This window comes from Polyodon spathula, unplaced genomic scaffold (genome assembly GCF_017654505.1).
Source record: "Polyodon spathula isolate WHYD16114869_AA unplaced genomic scaffold, ASM1765450v1 scaffolds_525, whole genome shotgun sequence".
NCBI lineage: Eukaryota > Metazoa > Chordata > Actinopteri > Acipenseriformes > Polyodontidae > Polyodon > Polyodon spathula.
Window position 1 is genome coordinate 17,056 of NW_024472016.1, and position 18,832 is coordinate 35,887.

Consider the following 18,832-nt stretch of genomic DNA (forward strand, 5'->3'; position numbering starts at 1 on the left):
AGTAAAACTGCAGAACTAGATCATACGCTGCACGGATAATAGTGTTAGAATTAGAATGCTGTGTACAGATAAAGAAGCTTCTTATTATTATCAAAAGACCACGTGTGAGTCTGCACCCATCTCATAAAAGTGTAAAGTTGTCCTGTACGTACATCAACTATGCTATTACTTATTTATAAGCGGTTTACTAATATTATAACACCATAATCCCATTCTGAAATTGCATCACAGTTCCAACATACACAGCAACGCCGTGTCTTGCAAAGTGATTGGTCCCTGAAATGCCAAACAGGGCGCTTTTCACATCAAAGCACCTCCCTTTACGTCTCACATGTCTGCCTTATATAAAACCGTTTTTGCTCAGCCCTGGTCTTAGAGGGAAAATGTGTCGTTTTTGTTCGCCCACTTTTACCAGGATTGCTTTTTATTCTTCTCTTTTAGCGGTGCCATTTGAAGATTTTCAATTGATGCGACATTATAGTAAAAACTGTTTGTCAGTTGGCTGATTTTTGTTTTAGTTTTTAATCATTTGATTTTCTTACAAAAATGCCACGGTCCAAGAAGAGGAGTAATAAAGGAGGTAAGCGACCTAGTTTTAACCGGTTTTCAGCCATCCCGAGTAACAACAGTGCACTCTGGGAACTGTAGTTTCGTGCACGAAGGTCTACTATTTAAATCAATGGAGCGCGAAGGGTAAACGAACTTCATTACCCAGAACATTTTACGGCCTATGATGTGGGTTATATGTTTTAATTGGTCTCAGCTGATAATTATTTAAAATGAAATATTACAATAATTATTTATAGAAAACCAATGCGCCAGACATACATCGAGAAAATTTCTATACAGTAGAGTGATATGTTTGGTAGGCCAAGTAGTGGTGGTTGTACTGTACTCTAAAATGGTATGCTGTGTGTAGTAAAATGTCTCCCAATTTTTTTTTTGTGCTCGAAAAGGAAATTTTGTACACAAATGACATGGAAAATTGTTTTCAAATAGTTACCTGACATACTACGTATAATTTTTTTTTTGTTTGTTTGTTTGTTTTTTGTTTTTTTTTTGGTTGCTGTTTTGTTCGTAGCGCAACATTGGCGATTGACACGTCACAACTGAGCTATTTATTAATTGTTTTTGTACAGTCTTCAGTAGCAGTAGTTCCAATATATTATGCAAATGTTGGTAACATTCTATAAACTATATGTAGCTAACCATATTAAAAAATACAACTACGTTATGTTTCAATTGGATAGGCGCACCTCTTCACCATATGTTAATCGGTAAAATAAGGCCTAGGCTAGTCGTACTCGTAGTATGGGCGTTACTGGTCTAAGAAAATTAGGCAGTCGGTACTGCATGTCAGGAACTTTTTTAGAAATTATTATTATTGTTATTATTATTATTATTATTTTGCCTGTCGCCAAATTACATTTTCCGACACAATTGCCTGGGTCCGGAGATGGGTGATGAAATTTAAAATATAAGTCTGCTACAAGTACGAAGGTAAATATACTCGTTTTAAGCACCCAATTGACGTGCCATTAGATAAGTTTAAGCGTCTTGGTTACATAGATATTGAAAAATATCACCTTGCTTTGCGCACAACTGCACAGTGCATGTACAGGCTGATTAATTTACAATAGGTTTACCACATCAATTATATGGTGCTTTTCTAATCGCCCTGTACTTAGCCAGTGTCTCTATGGTACATTTTCCATTTGGAACAAAATTGTTTCAGCATCTGCCCTTGTTTGTTTCCACGTGTGGTTAAAATGTGATGTGCCACTGGTTGGTTCTATTCACAGTGAGAGCTGGTTCAGTGTTTTTAACATTGCATTATCACACTCGAAACAATGTTTAATTTAAGAAAAATGGCAGTCTGCAAGTTGATAAGACCTTGCCAATGTCAAGTAGTTAACACAGTTTTAAATGAACTTCTCTGTGCTGTAGCTTGAGCTATTCATGCCTGTGCCATGCAGTGACTGTGTTTATCTTGTTTATATGCAAACATACTGCAGTGACCTGCACTTAAAAAACAAACAAACATAATGTTCCAGGAAAGCTATGAGTACATTTTGCTATAGACCCTTTTTAATAGATACTGTACTACACAATATCTAGTAACCCCCCCTCCAAAGTACAGCACCAGATATGTCTAGGATTGGAGATTTTCCCTGGGGAAAAGTCCTGTGGGTAAATAATTTCAAGTCCTTAATTTTTCAAAAACTGTTTTCTCTTCTTTTGTTTCCTTGAGACTAACAACCTCTACAATAAACTGTCAATGTAAATTACATTTTTTTATATACATTTGCTGTCCATCACTTGGTCATCTAAATGTTTTGACTGATCTGAAAAGTTTTAATTTCTCTGTTTCAGCTTATTTTTTTGTTCTTTGACACAAAGCTTAATAGGTACAGTAATAGTATTACATTATAGCTTGAATTGGTAGTTAGATTTTTAACTTTTTCATTTATTTGTGCTAATCAAGAAGATAAATTATATAACCCATCAACATAGTTTTAGAAACATATAAGCCTGAAGATGCAGTAGTAATTTGGAATTTCAATATGAAATATGTGGTGTCCAACTTTACAAAAGCAAAAGGCTTTAACAATGTCGTGTTTTGAATGTGTTTCTAAAACTTAACAATGTCCTGTTTTGAATGTGTTTCTAAAACTTAACAATGTCCTGTTTTGAATGTGTTTCTAAAACTTAACAATGTCCTGTTTTGAATGTGTTTCTAAAACTTAACAATGTCCTGTTTTGAATGTGTTTCTAAAACTTAACAATGTCCTGTTTTGAATGTGTTTCTAAAACTTAACAATGTCCTGTTTTGAATGTGTTTCTAAAACTTTGTAGGCTGTATAGTTCTGACCTTGCCTCCTGGAGGAAAAAAAAGTACACACTGTACTTTTCTACACCAAACACATTAGAACGAACTTTGAACACAATAAATAAATAAATAAATAAATAAATACCACATCTCTTCAAGTACAAGTTTGTTTTCTGTTTGGTATGTACTGGCACATTTTTTAGAGTTACATACTTTTTATTCACATTTGGAATCATTTTGATATCGTAAAAATGCATGCATGATCCTGCATTGTCAAGTTTTGGTAGATTTCTTTCTCTTTTACTATGACGCTGTGTCACCACTTAAACACTGTATCATCACAGTTCTCTCAGACCTGAATTATGACTTGTGAGCAATGTTTTCCTGAATTACCATAAATCTAAGCCAATGCTTCTTTTGAAGCTCAGCTTGATACATCTTAACACTTAAATTTTTTAGTTGAAGTTTGCCGTTTTGAGTTTGAAAATATTTGTAATGCAGTTATTTCTGGAGCAAGCAGGTAAGATCCTGAAAAACATGAATGGTAGCTGAACCATCAAAATGCTGAACTCTATGAGAGGAGTCGGGAATCAACTCACTGTTTCTCATTGATTAGGTTGGACTGAACCAGTCTAATATTTGTGAATTCAGAAGATGTTTTGACAGGATGACCTATGTGAAACATAAATAACTGGTCAAAATTGATTTGTGACCAGTTAATAAAAATATCAAGACAATCATAATTATGCTGAAGAAGAATACAGGAATACATACAACAAAGTAGGAAACCAGAGAAAATAATGCATTGTTTCAAACCCTACAGCCTGTTTAATAACAGTCAGTATAGACTGCAATAATGTGAGAAATCATAACACCAACCCAATTCTATTAACTATGCAACTTTCCAAGGTAGACGTGGTACATGACTTTTTAACACGGTTGATATACAGTGTAATAATTAATTTAAACTAAAACAGGATATAGCTCTTGATTGAACCAATTACAACTGGTTGATCATTGTGATTTTATACTTGCAGGTTTCCAGATTCATTTGTTGGTTTGTATCATACCATATATTTGTGGCAGACATGTTGCTGAATGTATTTTTCTTCAGGAGGACAGCCCAGACGGGTGCAGCCTTTCAGTGATGAAGATGCATCCATTGAAACATTGAGCCACTGCAGCAGTTTCAGTGATTCTGCCAGTGTAGCTGAAGAAGGTACATTATTTATTCACTTTCTTAAACAAAGACCCATATCCTAGCCAGTACAACTTACTGTACATTTGTATAATGTCTTGAATGTTAATTTTGCATATGTCTCAATCTGTGATCAGAAGTCATTTGACTAGGTGTCACCTGTAGCTCTCTAAGTAAAAGGCATTCTGTGAGTGTAGAGTCATGTGAGTGAGGTTTTCATTTATTTTTATTTCTTTTTTTAATTAAAAAGGCAAATCTGATCATATCCGCAACTTGGGGCAATTGGGTTTCAAGCCACGCATACAAGACTCGCTGCTCTCTAAACAGACAGTAGTGTTTTTTTTTTTTTTTGAGTGTTTTTTTTTTACTAGGAGAGCCACTGCCCTTGTAGAAGTTTACCATAGTAAAATCATATCAAAATGCAATAAAGCACAGTGAAATCATGATAAAGCAAAGATAAGTATATTGGTAAACATGGTAAAACTAGGGTACATTATGGTAAATGTGTAGTATAACCATGGAAAAACAGTGGTACACTTTTATAAGGGTGGGGACAATTCACAGAAGGAGATTCAGATATTATCATGGGTTCTGTTCATTCTCTGCCTTCTGAGCAACATAATCAGAGCTTTCATGTTGTTAATCTCATTTTGTGTTAATAGCTGTGGGTGCTGGGATATTTATAACACTGACATACCTTTTTACGTGGCCCTGCTGACTGGAACAAACCTTTTTGTGTGTTTTTCTGTACACACTGGCACTGATACAGACTCCAAGGGGCTTGCTCACTTATGTGAAAAACCAAGCAGCTTGATTTAAGCATACACTAGAAACCATTAAATGTGTATTTTAAATATAGCTGTCATGCCTTTATACTCAAACAGGAGGTGATGTTTGTGAAGAAGCAACTCAGGAAGATTTTGAGTACAAGTTAAAGGGATATATTGACAGTACAATGGATAAAAGGCAAGTGCAATATACAAATCGCGAAGCCGGTTATTTTTGTTTCTAAGTTTTTAGAATAGACTAAGTGTGTATATTTTTTTTGAAGATTCACATTGACATCCCGAGTCCCTGTAAACTGTATATACATATCTGCTGCTCTCGCTCTCATAAAAACAAAAAAAGTAATTTAATGAGTAAATAGGGTTGTACATCCCCACTATTTAAATAACATCATTATTATTTTCATTGTTAACATCCTGACAAGTTTTTACACTTGTACATTTTAATTCTGTCTCAAACTAAGGTATTTTCAGGATGGCTGCGTAGTGGACTCCGGTATTGTCACTGCCTGCACCCCGGTACCTCTCTCTGTACAAATTAAGCACTGCTGTATTTTACTGTAAAGGTTATGGAACCCAAACAAAACAAGAATACCGTAGGTGCACAGCACTATGTACTGGTACTGGTGTAGGAGTAATATATATATATATATATATACACACACACACACACACAGTGCCTTGCAAAATTATTCAGACCCCTGACCAATTCTCTCATATTACTGAATTACAAATGGTACATTGAAATTTCATTCTGTTCGATATTTTATTTTAAAACACTGAAACTGAAAATCAATTATTGTAAGGTGACATTGGTTTTATGTTGGGAAATATTTTTAAGAAATACAAAACTGAAATGTCTTGCTTGCATAAGTATTCAACCTCCACTCATTAATATTTGGCAGAGCCACCTTTCGCTGCAATAACAGCTTTTCAGATTCTCAATGGGATTGAGATCAGGACTTTGACTGGGCCACTGTAGGACATTCACCTTTTTGTTCTTGAGCCACTCCAATGTTGCTTTGGCCTTGTGCTTGGGATCATTGTCCTGCTGAAAGGTGAATTTCCTCCCAAGCTTCAGTTTTTTAGCGGACTGAAGCAGATTGTGACAGCAACTTTAATGGTTCACAGGTGGAGGCCAATGGTAAGGTAATTGTGTCCTCGTTAGGGCAATTTCTTTCATCGGTGCAAACTGGGAGCTTCCACAGCACAGGGGTTGAATACTTATGCAAGCAAGATATTTTTTATTTTTCTTAAATATTTCCCAACATAAAACCAATGTCACCTTACAATAATTGATTCTGAGTTTCAGTGTTTAAAAATAAAATATCAAACAGAATGAAATTTCAATGTACTATTTGTAAATCAGTAATATGAGAGAATTGGTCAGGGGTCTGAATACTTTTGCAAGGCACTGTGTGTGTGTGTGTGTATATATGTATATATATATATATATATATATATATATATATATATATGTATATATATATAGGAATTGGCAAGAAAAGTAATGCATTTTAGTTGTAATGTTATATAATTATTATTTATGTTTCTTAAATGCATTTCTGTTTTGGATGTATGCATGGTATTTTGGCTAATAAGACACATTGCTGAATTCTGTTCCTGACAGGATGGGTGTTGAATTGACATTTCTCTCGTTATTATTTCCCTTTCCATGCTACGGAGGTATGTGACCTCACCTAGTCAAACACTGATCTGGTCTGCAAGCTCAACAGCTTTCAGTTTACAGTTGTAGGACTTCTTCGCCATTCTGATCAAGTTGCATCTGCAGAAATAAGCTTCAATATATGCCTCCCTCAAATACTGTGAAAAGCAATAAAAAATTGCACCTTTCGAAAACCAGTAATGTGGTATGCACGAAGCAGCCATCTTGAAAATACCTATGAGACGAAATTAAACTTGTCAGGATGTTAACAAAAATAAAAATTACAGGCATATTATTTAAACAGTTGTAATAACACATGGGGACATGCAACACTATATTTTTCGGAACCTAACCCCATGTCGTAACCCAAATCACAATGCCATGATTACAGTTGGTTTTCTGAGTGGTAGCTCAGTTTTTTTATATCTAAAGTCATCGTACAGTTCAGGGCAAAGTTAATTTGGAAACGTAATAGGATTTTGTTCATTGGTGAATAATGTTATACAATTATATATAGTAAAGCTTTGTGTGTCTTTTTTGTGTTTTTTAAAAAGGATGTTGATGTACTGTATACTGCTAAATTTGAGAGAAAGCTTCTTTTTGTAAAGCTGAATTATAAAACTGTATGCTTACAGCACCAAGGCAAGACAGAGTGCTCTCGGAGGACTGAAAACTGCCATGGCATCCAAAATACTGTATGAATTTATCATGGAAAGGAGGATGACCATAACAGACAGCATTGAGCGCTGCTTGAAGAAAGGTCATTTACTTAACTGATGTGCTGGGGAACACCCTGCCTTTTTATTGCATAAAGCTATAAATTGTATTGTACCCTAGTTCTGTATCTAAAATTTAAGTGGGCCTAAATCATAGTGGTAACCAATACTTCTAGGTGCAGGTTATGACAGGATTCTAGTACAGATTTCCACATCCTGCATTAAATGTTAGTCTTTACTGCTTATTTTTATTTCTTTGTGTGAGTGCTAACTCTATTCTGTTTAATTCAGGCAAAGGTGACGAGCAGTGTGCTGCCGCATCATTGGCCTGTCTCCTCTGCATTCAGCTGGGAGCTGGGATAGAAAGTGAAGACGTTTTCAAGACCCTGAAGCCCATTTTTAAGAACATTCTAGCTGATGGAACTGCCAACATACAAACCAGACAGGCTGTACGTTTATTTAGAATTGGTTGTTTTGTTTTTGTTTCAGGTAGAGTTAAATAATTCTAATATTGTTTCTTCTAAAAATGTTGACTTTGTACTTTCTTCATAATATAGCACAATGAGCTTGGTTTTTGTTCTGTTTGCACCAGTGCAAAGTTTGCCTCCACGAGATCAGGAACTGGTTCTACTGGTATTTCAGCCGATTTATATTCACTCTTTGGAAGATGAGTTACTACAGTAGGCTTTACAGTTTGTAAGCAATAAGACCTGCTACAGCATTACCAGGCATTGTGGACCATTTGGGTAATGGGGGCCACTCAGTAGGGGAATCGAACAAAGCCAATGGATTCTGCAAAGGGTTAGTAACCATGGCGTGCAGGAATTATGCCAGGTCTTTAGTTCATTTATGAGGAAGTGTTTTTAGTTTTATATTTTAATATTTTTACAGTTCCCTATTGTAGACCAAGAAGTTGCACATCCCTATGTTTACTGTATGTAAAAAGTGATCTTTTTGTTTTTTGTCATGTCCAAAAACATGATTCTCCCAGCATTTAAATCTCTGGGAAAGGCCTGTCCTAAACAATACCCCTTTACTTAAGTTGACATAAATGGCTTGACACCCAAAATGTTAATTACCAATCCAAAGTTGCAATTGTAATGCTTTAATACATTTTTCTTTCTTTTTTAGTGTGCAACCAGTTTGGGAGTTTGCAGTTTGGTTGCTGCAGATGATATTTTGGTAAGCATTTACAAGTCCATAATTTCAACGCAGAGCGGGTTAACGTGAAATGAGCTGTTCTCATTGTGTATTTTGCTTGTACACTAGGATGTCTATGCAACTATGGAATGCTTTGAAAGCCTCTTCGCTAAATCCTATGTGAAGGAAGATGGGACTCGTAGCGTCTACAATGCCCAAACTACGATGCTTCACATCAGTGCTCTTTTGTCATGGAGTCTACTGCTGACCATTTGTTCCAACACTGAAGTGAAAAAAATTCTAAAAAAGTATGTCAGTTATACTCTTAGTTCAACAAATTACGTATTCATTTGTTTCTGTTATTTCATATTTTACAGGAGATATTTGGAGAATATTTGGAGAATTGCAGTATTACAGTAATGATTATAGTATTTGGAAAATTGGCGAAAAGAATAGTCTACAGAATAATGATGATTGAAGTTTTGCTCATTTACTGTGATTATTTTATTAGCCAAAGCTAGTTTGGGGCTAATTTAAAAATGTGGAGTCTGTTGAGAGCCCTATATTGTTATTTCAAGTTCAGGTTGTGTCCTGAAATACAAGATAAATAAAGGCTACACCACAAACGTTCATTGTGTTCCCAGCCGTCCTTGCAAGTGGAATAAGCACAACAGCACTCCATGAATGTTCCTAACAAGTACAGCATATTGAAAAGAAAGTGTGTTTAAACCTAAACATAGTACAAAAAAATGAATCCATGCATTTAAAAAAATTATTCGATAATACATCACAAAACCTGTCGTGTACAACATGAAATGTCATGAAAATTTCTGCATATTTTCAGAATTCAACAGATTTGTGTTAGTACTTGTATAATTGTATTTGATTTAGTGCCGCTTATTCTTCTAAAGCACATGCCTGATATTGCATGTTGTAGAAATTAACTCAAAATGAACTGTATTTTCAGACACCTGCCTAAACTCCCCAGTCTGTTGGATTGCGATGATGTAAACATGAGGATTGCTGCTGGAGAGACCCTTGCTCTTCTTTTTGAGTTGGCCAGAGATGTAGATGCTGTAAGTGTACCTGCTACTGTATGCATGGGATTTACTGTATACTGGATATTGTACCACGCCTTCAAGGTATCTGGTAAACTCGCCAGTGTATTGAAATTGCTGTATCTTTATTAATTAAAAATTCTGTCTTTTTGAATGTGTTATCGAAATGTGAACGTACTTTTGAACATGTTTCTAATAGGAGTTTGAATATGAAGACTTGGAATCTTTATGTGCAAAACTGAGAGCCCTTGCCACAGATGGGAACAAACACAGAGCCAAAAATGATAAAAGGAAGCAGAGGCCTGTCTTCAGAGACGTTCTAAGGGCTGTAGAGGTGTGTTTTTTGAATTTCCAAATGTAAATTATTTCACTGATGTAAAAACAATAAGATTTGTAACATTGGAAGCTTGCAAGACAGCTGTGTAACTGAGTATGTGGATTTTTATTTATTTCTCTTCTGGTGTTGTTATAGGGCTGTTGGGTGATAAACGTTCAAACCTAACACAGGATAACTTTTTTTATAAATCATGTTATGCTTTAGTGGGAGAGTACAAGCTAACGCTGAATTTATTGGAACAGGAGGGAGAATTCCAGACGGAGATGATCAAGTTTGGAGCAGAGCGCATGTACATTGACAGCTGGGTGATTAAGAGGACCTACGATGCCTTCACAGAGTTTGTAGGATCGGGAATGAATTATCATCTACAGGTGAGTTGTAGACGAGGTCCATTATCTTCAATTTTACAACTTTTTAAAATAAAAGCAGAAATACACCCTGCACTGTTTACTTTTCTTTCCACACAGCTGAAGGGCCTTTGTCCTAAATGTCCCAAAGTAAATATTTTTAAAATAAATTTTAACCGTTATCCAAAGAACAACAACTTTATTTATTTATTTGAAAATTCTTTATTCAGGAAAGCCGTACGAGCTAATTTAGCTCGTTTCCATAGTCGTCCTGGCGAGGGCAATACATTTACAGTTTTCCACAAACAAAACAGAAGACACCATAAATACAATCAATCAGTAATAAATAAATAAACGAATATAAAACACAGCAGTTCAGTAAAATCATACAGTACACATACAGGGCTCGGATAAATACTGGATATATTAGTATGTACTTGGTTCAGACTGAACTTTTAAAAATCTAATAATAAAACTGGCAGATAGCCGCAAATGGTGATTTCTCGGGTTAATAATAGCAATTGCAATGTCCTTCCTCAGTTTTATTTATTTATTTATTTATTTTTGTATTTCTACTATCTCTCGGGTATCCCTCATTTTTTTATATGCATAATAATTATACAAGCTGATTACAATAATTGTAATCTCTTTCCCTGTTATTACTCCCTCATCTTGGGATATATAGTCTAATACTCAGTAATAATCCTCACTACAATATATACAGTATTTCAACATTGTAACTGTTAAAGTTAAAGATATAGTGTGGTATGAGACTGTAAAAGCTGTCCACCTTTTTTCTTTTTATCATTTTTGGGGTGGATAATCAAAACTTGAGTTTAATAAAAATGATTACAGTGTTTCACTCCCCCCAACAGGCTAATGCGTTTGTAAGAAATGTTTTTGAGCTTGGACCCCCAATGATGGTTGATGCGGCAACCCTAAAGGCAATGAAAATCTCCCGTTTTGAGAGGGTAATGTGTCAAGTGATTTCCAGTGTACACTTTCGGTCTGTTGTCCAGTTTTTTTATATATAGATTTTATGTAAGCCTTATCACAGTGAACATGTAACAAATACATTATATTTAACTATCTACCTAGAGTGCACAACATACTGTAATACTTCACTGACTAGATGAACAAAGTGCTGTATATGTGATACTGTGTGTGGGGGGTGGGGGGAGCATTGTAAATTAATATCTTAAATCTTTACATATTTGAGGCTTTAAATATTGATAATAAACGTGCCATAATTTGTTTCTACTGAGAAAATGAGAAAACAGATTGTTATGTTAGCTTTGTAAGGTTGAAGCTGTTTGGAATTCTATGTGTGCATTTAAAACTGATGTCTTTATTTCATTATCTAACTTTTTTTTTTTTTTTTTTTTTTTTTAAGCACTTGTATAATGCTGCTGCCTTTAAAGCTCGGACTAAGGCCAGGAATAAGTTTCGGGACAAAAGGGTGGACATCGGAGAATTCATTTAAACATCTATAGGTTTCAGCACATCATTTTAACTCGCCTTATTTTAACAGAATTCCTTCGAGGATTAAATGCATTTTTCTACATATTTATTTTGAGATGTACCCTCATATATATTTTCTTTTTGTAATTAGGAAAGATTATGAAATGATTACATGCATTTGTAGTTTGGGCTAATGCTCATATTGCCCTAGGTATTGTGAGTGTATTTAAACAAAATAGTAATATCCTTTAGTTAGTTATTTTAGTGAAAAAATAAGTCTTGCATGTTGTTCCTTACTAATAACTTGTGTCTGTGTTTTGTTTATATGATGGGGGTAGGCATTAACGTGACAATAAACTTTAGAACCATCATTACACTTTGCATTCTTCATTGTTCGTCTTTGGTGTTGGTATATTGGATTTATAAAGCCCAAAGCCTTTGCTGTAGGGCCAAAAGGCCTTCATGTTGAAGGTATTTTTGCATAATTGAACTGACTCCCCCCACAAATGTTAGTTATTATGCAAAAATGTGTGCCATCTGTTTTATTATACCCATAATTCATTATATAGGCTTTCTTAAAGTAACAAATGAAACTGGAACTCAACATGCTAATTAGTCAAAACCATATTCCATGCCCGTCTCCCAACTAACCATTTGTAATAGTTATTAATAAGCTAACTGTTACGAGTTAAACAAGAGTGCCTTTTGAAATTGTGTGCCCTGTATCTCTTTCCAAATATTGATTGCAAAGGCACTGTAAATGTCTGTCCAAAGAAGAAAAATATAGCCTGGCAAAGTACATTCATTAAATGTTAATTTAAGCTTGTTGGCACATATTTTGCATTAGAAATTAACATTTTTGGCACCCATTTGTAATTTCAGTTTGAAACAAAAAAAAAAAAAAAAAGAATCTTGTGAATTTAGTAAATATTTATTGCTAGGGTTTAGTATGTGAAAAATGAAGCTTAAAATATGATACATCTGTTTATATGCTTTTTGAAGACTTCCCTTTAAACAGAAAATAAGGGGAATTATTGCTGGAATGGCTTGCACATTTTATTTGTATAGAAGATTGAACATCAAGCTCAAATTAATCACAAGCATTTAGGGAAATGATTTACAAAACTAATCTAACGCAGTTTTTACAGTTTGCCACATGACCGCTCAATAGGTCAACTTGACAAAAGTTGTCTCTCATCAGTTTTCAGTCATTCTATTATTTCTTCTGCATTATTTACATCAGTAATGTATTATACAACTAAACAATTTCATGAAAGTGTTGAGGTAATCCTTGTTTCATACTGTGACCACATGGTAATCCCGCAGAATAGATTATCCAGATAGATGGATTATTATTATTATTATATTATTATTAAAGTTAATAAGCCAAAGCGCTCTATAGGTCTTTCATAGACCCCCTTAGAGAGTTCAACAGTTCCTAATTCCGCAAATGATAAGAACATAAGAACATAAGAAAGTTTACAAACGAGAGGAGGCCATTCGGCCCATCTTGCTCGTTTGGTTGTTAGTAGCTTATTGATCCCAAAATCTCATCAAGTGAGATAGGTGAGAAAGTCTTTTATTATTATTACTCCATCATTATCAAATTTTGCAATTAAAAAAAACAAAACCTGTTCTTAAAAGCAGTTCAGTTGCGTCAGTGAGGTAACCTCATTTTATTATTGCTGATACACGACACCGTTTTTACTGTGTCATTTCAAACATAACTGCAGTATTTAGAAACCTGACACATTGGCTCCATTCAGGCTAAATATAGAGAGTTACACAGAGTCACTGAGCTCAGGGCTGGTTACACAGGCACTGACCTCACTCTGTTGGATCTCACGACTTAAACATGGAATTGTAATGAAATTAATTATTTCCCCTGATGAAGCTGGGATTCCCATGACTACACTTTGGGTTATTACAGCATTCTGGTAAGTAATGTTTTCCTAATTCTTGAAGACAAATCAAGCTTATTGAAGTTGTATTTTAAGCAGGTGTTTTTGTGTATCGTATTTAAAAGCATCAAATATGTGTTATTTTGATGTGTTTTGTCTAAGATCATTTTAGTAGCTTTTTATTTGTATTGAAGTTCAACATACAGTATATTAAGGCTGTCTAACAGTTATTTACCAATTAAATCTATGTTCAGAGCTATTTAACTGATTGTTGGAGGCTGTTGCACAGAATGTGCATGCAGTATTTCTGTTTTGTGGGACAGACCTGTTGAGAAATGCAACATTTCCTTATACTATCAAACTGATCAACCAAACTTTTACATTGTTTAGTGTTTTATCATGTTAATTTCAGGGACAATGAATGAAGCTCCTCTGGATACATACTTTGACATTCTTGACGAGGAAAGAAAACTGTATGCAGCGGACTCCTTAAATAATTTGAACAAACTGAATGTTTGTAGTGATCCACACGACCTGTTATCAAGTAAGTACAGGATCAAAATACAAATCATATCAGACAAAAGTGATGTGTGTGTGTGTGTGTATATATATATATATATATATATATATATATATATATATATATATATATATATAGTTTATTGTGTACTGTGCAGCTTATCAAAATACATATCCAGAGTACAAGTATGACTCATATGATATAATATACTTCTCCCTAGTGGATTTACATTTATATTTATTTAGTTTCAAAGGGCATGTAGAAAGCCAATACATTAGCAACTGCAGAAGGGCCTCAGCGCTGCCACAGGCTCCAATAAATAACTACTTTATATTAAGCTATGTAAATCAAGTACACAGCTATAGAGGAACTAGTGTGAGATATAGGAAATGTGGATTCATTTGACCCAGGCTGGTAGACCTTCTTTCCTCCATTTTAACACCACCTATCACTGCACTGCAAGTTTCCGGACTGCCATTTACAACAGAAAATAAGCTTCGATATGACTATCATCCATGCTTATCATTATTTTCATACATTCGGAGAAGCTAAGCTCATAAGAGATTAAAAGAATCTATTGGAGTTTTAAGCTGCAACAGGCCTTTGAATTCTCATTAGTTTATAATCTTCAACAGTTGTGGGGGTGTGTCCTTGTCTTCAACTGTCCTTTTCGGACAGATTCATTATACACCAGAAACAAGGGGCCCTATTGCCTTTCCACTCACCCAATTCTGAACACTATTCTCGATGAGCACACAGTTACAATGATTGCCCTACTCCACTTTTGCAAGCAGATTCATTCAGGTCTCATGGAGAATGATTAGTAAAGCCTTCTCAGGTGATCTGGAGTGAGCACAGAGAAGTGATGTTGAGCCAATAAGGTGCTCAACAAGAAGGTATCCAAGCACGCACCTGAGAACGATAACTGGGCAGTGGAAGCTGTGGCTTTACATGCTAGCCTGTGATAAGCTGCCATCTGCCTGAGTCACCAGGAAAATATGTTAATTTGCCTGTCGTCAGGAAACTGCTAAGGCACCCTCTAAGGAAAATAATCCCCCCTGCTATGCAGGACACGTTTTGTTTCAAATTCAGATGTGACTGGTAGCACAGCAGGGACTCTTTGATACAGTGCAAAATATGTTACTGTGTTTCTATACTGGGGCACCTGTTCAGCAACAACACCTGTGCTGCCTTCAGCAACAAAGTTCTGAAGAGGGACAGATCTCTACTGATGTCTCTAACCCATGTCTATATGCATTTTGCTTCACTTCATCAAGCGTGTACACAACATGTATACTTAAAGCAAAGATTAGCAGTTCACCGCTGAATAAAGCTACAGGTTCATAAATTATCCTGGATTCATCGTTTATCGTACCATATGCTCACTGACAAAAAAGAAAAGGTAGCACATTGTCTGTCATGCAGCTCTTGTTTCCCATTCAACTTTCTACTTTTTTGCAAATATTTTAGTTTCCTGTCCACGTAATAATGTTCTTAAAAGGAATGTATGAATAGCTTGAAAAGCATTAAGCGGCTAGTTTAGTTTTATTTTATTTCAGTGCTTCCATATTTAACCCAATCCTTTGCCATGTTTTTTTTTTTTTTTTTAACTGTCATCTTATTTAAAGTTCATATTCACAGCCTAGATTAGCCACCTGTTTATCTGTTTATGCTGTATTATATTAGACTAGAATCAGCCTTGAAATGTCTGTACTGTGTTTTCAACAGTTTCCAAACTTGTTTGGGTTATGGTGCTCTGGATTGCTCCCAGCAATGTGCTATTAGTCACGTCTGTGGTCAGTACAACAACTGCTGTAACATTCTGATACTTCCTCAGTTATTTTGAAGTGCAGAGTGAGTGTGTTCATTCACTTCTGCCTGCACTATAAAGAAAATGTATGAGTAAATACATATTCCTGTACATTTGATATTCTTAGCTGGAATCTAAATAAACTCTCACATAAGCCTTACTGTACCTCTCGCAAATCATTACATAACTGCTGTATTTTTACAGTGCATATTTGTATGATGCTATGGTCAACCAGCTTTTGTTTTATTATACCTTCAGCCGAGCTCCTGGATAGCTCATCTGATGCTGACAAAAGAGAAATTAATGACAACAAAGAATGCCCTAAAGCTGGTAAGTAAAGTGGGCAAAAGAATTAACAGCAAACAAACTGTTTATGTTATCAATGTAGAAATGCATTCCAGCTTGACCTAAAGCCTTTTTTTTTCTGCAGTATTCATGACATGTTTTCATTCTCTGCAAACTTGATTTAATCAAATTTAATCAAAATAAGTCTGCAGGGTCACTCCAAATATACAGTGTAAGCACTGACTGGAAGGAGTTCCATATATTTGCTTTGAGGAAGGACACACTGAAACTGTGGGCTCTCTTCCAAACGAAAGGAAATTGGACCGTCCTGAATGTGACTTTGAAAAACACACAAAAGATATACAGTAAACAAAAAAAAAAACTGACCTAGAATGCTTGGGACGGGAGCAAATGTAGCTGTCAATGGTGTTTTTTGTTATACAGTGTAGTTTTAGTTGTTGTATTATGAAAATACAGCGTTTTGTTTAGCCAATTTCTGAACTGTGTTTGGTCATTTTACTTTGCAATGAAGCAGGGGTTGGCGGCCACCATTGAAGGCTTGAGAGAATCTGAGGGAAAGTGCGGAGGTTTGATTCACTGTTTATAGAAAAGGGAGATTAAGAAACTAAAATGGTCTACATTTGTTTGTTGGACGCCATTTTGGATCAAACTGTTCTGTATGCGGATGAAAATAATCATGTGAGTGAGGTGAGTTTCTCAGACTGTCAGTTGATCCGAAATGGTGCCCACAAAAAGTGTGCTTTGTGTTTACACAACCTCCCCTTTCTCTAAAGCTTGGTTTGAACTAGTCAGCTAAGAATGGCGTCAGATATACCACCAACTACAACAGCAACTACTATACACAGAGTACAGTTGTACCAAGTTATCCTCTAATACATCCCTTTGCATAGTTCTGAAGGTGTAGGAGGACAGTGCCTGCCGAGATGACACTTCAGCACTTGTATGGTGATGTAACAGCATTGTGTGGGAAGCACCATCAGTCACACCAGCACATCGCACCTCCCTACACCCATGAACTTTGCAGTTACCTGCGTCACATTTTTACAAAAGGTCTTTCTTGCCATTGTGTGGGAGGCTGTTTTGTACTGTGGAGTAATCCCACAGGAAACAAGCTGAATGTTAATTAGAACACACACACACTCTATAATATTAATTAATATATATATATATATATATTATATATATCACTAATATATAGAAGTACAATTGAGACTGTTCAAAATGTGAACATTGTAAAATTAAGACAGAGTTTGATTCCTAAGTCCATAACCAGACGCATCACGTTGGACACCTGACAGTGACAGTGACGTCCGGGGCCGTTGGTAGAGAGACATGCTTATATTCGTACGACATCGAAATGCACCCCCCACATTTCCGAATACCTTGTTTGTTTTGTTCTGTTATGGCATCCATGTGTCATGACATGATACCATACCACAGCCTCATTTACTCATCCTAGATATTATGTGATAATATTATATACAGTATATAATATATATATATATAGAGATAGATACCTTTTTTTAATTCTCTGGTGACGTACGTACTTAATACGAAAAAATTAAGAGACCACTGCAAAATTATCAGTTTCTCTGGTTTTACTATTTATAGGTATGTGTTTGGGTAAAATGAACATTTTTGTTTTATTCTATAAACTACTGACAACATTTCTCCCAAATTCCAAATAAAAATATTGTCATTTAGAGCATTTATTTGCAGAAAATGACAACTGGTCAAAATAACAAAAAAAAGATGCAGTGTTGTCAGACCTCGAATAATGCAAAGAAAATAAGTTCAGATTCATTTTTAAACAACACAATACTAATGTTTTAACTTAGGAAGAGTTCAGAAATCAATATTTGGTGGAATAACCCTGATTTTCAAGCACAGCTTTCATGCTTTGTTTGATGGCTTGTGACCATCCATCTTCCTCTTGATCACATTCCAGAGGTTTTCAATGGGGTTCAGGTCTGGAGATTGGGCTGGCCATGACAGGGTTTTGATCTGGTGGTCCTCCATCCACACCTTGATTGACCTGGCTGTGTGGCATGGAGCATTGTCCTGCTGGAAAAACCAATCCTCAGAGTTTGGGAACATTGTCAGAGCAGAAGGAAGCAAGTTTTCTTCCAGGACAATCTTGTACTTGGCTTGATTCATGTGCCCTTCACAAAGACAAATCTGCCCGATACCAGCCTTGCTGAAGCACCCCCAGATGAGTCCAATTTTCAGCTTTGCCCAACACCTGGTCGTCTAATGGTTAGACGGAGACGTGGAGAGGCCTACAAGCCACAGTGTCTCGCACCCACTGTGAAATGTGGTGGAGGATCAGTGATGATCTGGGGGTGCTTCAGCAAGGCTGGAATCGGGCAGATTTGGCAGGACACATGAATCAAGCCAAGTACAGTGTTGTCCTGGAAGAAAACTTGCTTCCTTCAACAATGTTCCCCAACTCTGAGGACTGGTTTTTCCATCAGGACAATGCTTCATGCCACACAGCCAGGTCAATCAAGGTGTGGATGGAGGACCACCAGATCAAGACCCTGTCATCTATTGAAACGTACACCACAGAATAAATATTAGTCACCACTATATATATATATATATCTATATAGAAAAATATAATATAATGATATCTTCACGTAACATTATACTGAGAAGTGAAAATTAAATTATGGTGTGGCAGGCTGGTGAGTGGATAGAGGCCCAGAGCCTGTCTGCAGTTCAAAAAAATACTAATTTTATTATAAATAAACAAAA

General features: G+C 35.7%; 1 protein-coding gene and 1 long non-coding RNA gene across 3 annotated transcripts; both read left to right on the forward strand.

The window, feature by feature from the left end:
• The first annotated feature begins 350 nt into the window (after nt 1-350).
• On the forward strand, nt 351-11,602 carry LOC121308184 (interferon-related developmental regulator 1-like). The gene is made up of 12 exons (XM_041240456.1): nt 351-580; nt 3,945-4,049; nt 4,913-4,994; nt 7,115-7,239; nt 7,487-7,644; nt 8,327-8,377; nt 8,465-8,643; nt 9,303-9,411; nt 9,593-9,727; nt 9,973-10,101; nt 10,953-11,048; nt 11,471-11,602. The coding sequence occupies exons 1-12, from the start codon at nt 547-549 to the stop codon at nt 11,558-11,560; spliced, it is 1,293 nt and encodes a 430-aa protein (XP_041096390.1). The 5' UTR covers nt 351-546; the 3' UTR covers nt 11,561-11,602.
• A 1,510-nt stretch (nt 11,603-13,112) lies between these two features.
• LOC121308183 lies at nt 13,113-17,204 on the forward strand. Of its 2 annotated transcripts, none has more exons than XR_005948477.1 (3): nt 13,113-13,475; nt 13,852-13,983; nt 16,028-17,204. It is a non-coding gene; the product is annotated as an uncharacterized LOC121308183 (long non-coding RNA). The 2 variants fall into 2 exon arrangements; XR_005948478.1 differs by lacking the exon at nt 16,028-17,204 and adding an exon at nt 15,688-16,021.
• The last annotated feature ends 1,628 nt before the right edge of the window (nt 17,205-18,832 follow it).